Consider the following 4418-nt stretch of genomic DNA (forward strand, 5'->3'; position numbering starts at 1 on the left):
TTCCGACCCGTTCGACCCTGTTCCGACCCATTCGGACCCCGTTCGGACCCGTTCCGACCCGTTCAGACCCTATCGGACCCGTTCCGACCCGTTCGGACCTGGCTCTGGGCGCTCTGCACGTCGGCGGCCGCCTGAGCCACTCTGTCCTCCAGCTCCAGCAGTAAGGAGGCGGAGCCTCTGCAGGCGGTTCTGGGCGGCTCCAGCAGGGGGCGCTGCTGCGTGTCGGGGCTCAGTGGGAGGCGGTCGGCCTGCAGCAGAAACAGTTGAACAGTTTAAACATTAATAAGTGGTTCTACTTTGTATTTATGAAGTTATTTAATTTACCTTTTATATCAATGAAGTTTTTCTGAATTTGAACTGAACTGACTTTGGGCATAAAATACATAAATTTAAGTTTTTCTAAGTGTCTGAATCTGTAATTTTTTCTAAAAACTAAAGGAAGTGACACAGTAGCTGGTCAAACACTGGGCTGAACTGGTTTTACTGGTGGAACAGCAGAACATTTCACTGCTGCTGAATGTTTTCATTACGTTTTGGACGTTTTTATTTTCTGTTTGACTGTCAGAGAAACGAGATAAACAAACGTCATGATGCCGGATGTTCTCCGTCTGGAGCCGATCGAACCTTCAGATCCTCCTCCAGCCTGGTTCTGGTCCTGGTTCTGGTGGGGATCCAGCCCGCCTCGTCCTCCTCAGAGCTCAGGCTCTGGTCGCTGATGTTGTGGGTCAGCTGGTGCAGCTTCAGCCGGAGCTGCTGCTCCTCCAGCTCCTCTTCATCCCACTGAGGAAGACGAGGAGGAGACGGACTCTGGGCGGTTCTGACGTCCTGCAGAACCAGAACAGAAACACCAGAACCTGTAAATCCAATCAAACTCTGGGTTTAACTGATTTTACATAAATAAAAATACAGCATTTAATGATTAATCATTACAAAAATAATCTATAAAACGTGTTTCAGTCACATTCTGCACAAACAGCAATAAAAAAAAATACAACCAATTAACCCTTTCATGCATAGTGGTCACTACAGTGGACAGCTGTCTAAAAGCCATTTTCTTGAGTTTCTTGTGGATTTTTATGTTATAAATGCAAAGTGGACACTAATGCATCATAGGATCCACCATCAACTACTGGCCATCAGCTGCAGATGCAAGACATTATTTTGTTAAGTCCAATATGGCCGACCCGGTTCCTCCTGCTACTGCAGACGACTCTTGCAGGTAAAAAAATATGGTGACATCAGATAACCCCTAAAGAACAACACTACTGATGTATTTTTCTAAAAAACAACTTTGTATTTGGAGAAAAATATAATTGACCACCTTAAAAAAATTTCATAAAAAAACCCAATTTTTTTACAACATTTTTTTCCCTACCTTTTTATATGCCTTAAGAAAATCAAAAGAAAAAAAACGGGGAAAAAATCCTGACACATAGGATCATAATTCATGCATGAAATGGTTAATTAAACAATATTTAAATAAAAATGAAATTTAAAACCTGGAATTATGTAAAGTAAAAAATAAATTAGATTAAAATAAATGAAATACATCAATAAAATAAAAATAATTAAATTAATAATAGAAAAGAAAAGTAAATTAACTAAATAAAACATGAAATAAGGTAAAAAATAAAATAAAAAATGAATAATGTAAAATAAAATAACTTAAAGTAACTAAATGAAGTTAAAGCAGCTGGATGCAGACACTTTAAGTCCAGACTCTTTATCATAAAGTCTCAGTGACGTCTGAACCTCTAGAACTGAAGTCACTATTTAATAAAACATAAAGTTTTTATATTTACACTGAAACCATCAGTATTAACACCTGAATTTAATTTTTCATGATTTCCATTAAGACGAGGTGAGAACTAGGTGGAGACAGATTATTAATCTGCAGAGGTTTTAAATCCAGATGTTTTCTGCATGTTAATCGGATCAGAACCGCAGCAGAGAACCCGAGCAGAACCTTTAGATGTTCAGTTTGAAGTTAAACCAGACGAGTTCAGATCGTTTGAGCTTCAACTTTAGAGAATGTGTCATGATTAGAAGCAGACACCATGAAGCGTCTCCAGCAGGAAGGATCATGGAGACACAGTCTGAGCAGACCAGCTGCTGCTGCTGTGAATGGCCACCAGGGGGCAGCACAGACACTTCTTTCACAATTTTAAACATTTTCCATTAAGAAAATTTCATTACTCTAACATTTAACAACCAAACAGGAACCAGCAGTGTGCCGACAGTGAGGCCTGGCATTTATAGCTGCACATTGATTGTTTAAAGCTGGTTTCCAGGCAACAAGAGTTTACCTTCCTGTTAGCCGACGTCACTTTCTGCTCCAAGCAGCTCAGCAGCGTCTCAATGGCTGACATTCGCTTGTTCAGGTCACCGATCTACAGAAAGCAGGAGCAGAATGAGAGACTGATGTTTCTATACAGCTTAAACACGATTACGGAACCCATCAGAACCGGACCTGGAAACCCTGGAGAACCTTCAGGCTGACCTGAACCCATCAAACTAAAAGTTAACCGGAGTTATTAGCTTTGGACCTAAAGGGGAACGATCTAGACCTATCGGTCTAGAGTTATAGATCTAGAGTCAGTTGTTCCAGCTGTAAACCAGAGATCAGGCTGACCTCTGACCTCTGACCTGAGCCTCCAGAGCCACATAAAGACGGTTCCAAAGTGGGCTTTCTACCAGCTGCAGAACATTTCTAATGTCTCAGATCAGAGAAACTCATCCAGACTTTAAATCCTGCTGGTAGTTTATAATCACTGAAGGTTTGGCACCATGACACAGATCTGCTGTTGGATCAACCTGACCTACCAGAACCAGAACTAGAACCAGATATGGAGAATTCAACTCTGGTTCATTTTGAATGTGTCCACTTCCTGCTCCAGAAGCAGGAAGTGGAGTACAGTGCAGGGCATTCTGGGTAGGTTGTATTTGGTAAATACAACCAAAGCTAACATGCTAGCCTCGCGTTAGCAGCAGAAATGGCTCCTGGTCTTTGGCCAAAAACTGAAGAGAAATCCTCCAACTGCTAAAATCCGATGCCTCCATTTTGTTTCCATTTGGTGAAGAAGGAAGTTGTGCTGAGCGATCCAATAGAACCGGGTCTACTGGACCATGAGGTGGGAAATACCCAGTGATTCCTCCAGGTCCAGAAAACTCAGACCTGACAGTCAAACTGTCCTCCTCCATGAAGGAACAACCTGGTCCAGGTTGGGGAATTTGTTTCTCCTGACTGGTTTAGATCTGCTGAGTCTGCAGGTTGTATTTAACGGGTCCTGTAATCGGCCTCCTGGTGTTTAGTGTCGTTTGGTTTTTCATGGTTTCTCTTGTTTAGCATTGCCCTCGTTAGTTTGGTTTGTTGTGGTTTCGCCTTTGATTTCTTGCTCACACGTGTAATCACAGCGTAACTCTGCTGACTCCTGGTCCATGGTTCGTCAGGCAGGACTGGAACGCTGACATCACGGGTTTCAACAGATGCACACGTCTCCGCCGGCGGCCCCTGAAGGTCGTCTGAGGGAACCTGGAGGCCTCGGCGGCCAAACGCTGCTGCCTGACGGCCACATGTCTGGATGTTTCCCAGCATCCTGTTTGGGTCTCTGCGATGTCAGAATATATCAGCAGAGTCGGTGACCTTTAGGTGACCTTTGAGTGACCTTTTAAATGACCTTTAGGTGACCTTTAAGGCTGCTGTTGACTCCAGAACCTGGGACTTGTGTGCAGAGCGCATCTCGGTTCCCATGGTTACGCCATTGTGTGCATTCCTGGGTGCTTGGATGAAGCCTGAGGGTGTTGTGACATCAGGTGTTGATCTGTTTCTCATGAGCAGCGCTGACGGGTCGGGTTGCTGTGAGCCACGAATAGACGCTGATGTCATGACTCTGGCCCGCATGTGATCCTGCAGCTGCCTCCTCTTCATCGGACCGACGGCCCGCATGTGATCCAGGTCCAACATGTTTACTGAGCTCTGTAACACAATGTCGGAAATCTGTTTGCTGATGCAAGTCTTCAAGGAATCCAAACACCTTTAGATGCTCAGTAAACCGCCTCAGGCTCTGACCAAAACCAGAACCAGAACTCTAAATGAGTATCCAGTCAATTAACAGTTTGTGATTAAGCAAAAACTGAGAAATTAAGAAATCTATCCAGTTTCTGTTTTAGCGTCTTTAAGGAAAATCTACAGATATTCACTGAGGTGAATGTTGGGCTTTGGGGAGCACATTCCAGAAACTTCATGTTTTCCTGCTTTATCTGCTCCAGAACCAGTCTGGATCCTGTTGGATCACCCAACCGGGTCAAAGCTTCAACCAGACATGAAGCTTGGAGGTTTAAAAGTTCAGCTCTGGTTTCCTCTGATCAGTTTTCCACATGCTGCATCTCCCTAAAGCTAACTGGAAAGCTAGCAGCGC

General features: G+C 43.8%; 1 protein-coding gene across 4 annotated transcripts in view; it reads right to left on the reverse strand.

Annotated features, from left to right (window-relative positions):
* Positions 1 to 4418, reverse strand: part of LOC103138193 (melanophilin-like) — a 25929-nt gene that overhangs the window by 3733 nt on the left and 17778 nt on the right. For 3 of the 4 annotated variants that reach the window (XR_001662121.1, XM_016671564.1, XM_016671565.1), the window contains exons 10-12: positions 2307 to 2390; positions 625 to 825; positions 99 to 248 (exon numbers count right to left, since the gene is read on the reverse strand). Coding sequence is in view for 3 of the 4 variants with exons in the window: in XM_016671564.1 (XP_016527050.1) it covers positions 99 to 248; positions 625 to 825; positions 2307 to 2390 (435 nt within the window). In the remaining variant the exon portion in view is untranslated. Of the gene's footprint in view, positions 1 to 98; positions 249 to 584; positions 826 to 2306; positions 2391 to 4418 lie in introns of those variants that run through there. The other variant, XM_016671566.1, reaches the window with a different exon arrangement.

This window comes from Poecilia formosa, unplaced genomic scaffold, assembly GCF_000485575.1.
Source record: "Poecilia formosa unplaced genomic scaffold, Poecilia_formosa-5.1.2 Scaffold47, whole genome shotgun sequence".
NCBI lineage: Eukaryota > Metazoa > Chordata > Actinopteri > Cyprinodontiformes > Poeciliidae > Poecilia > Poecilia formosa.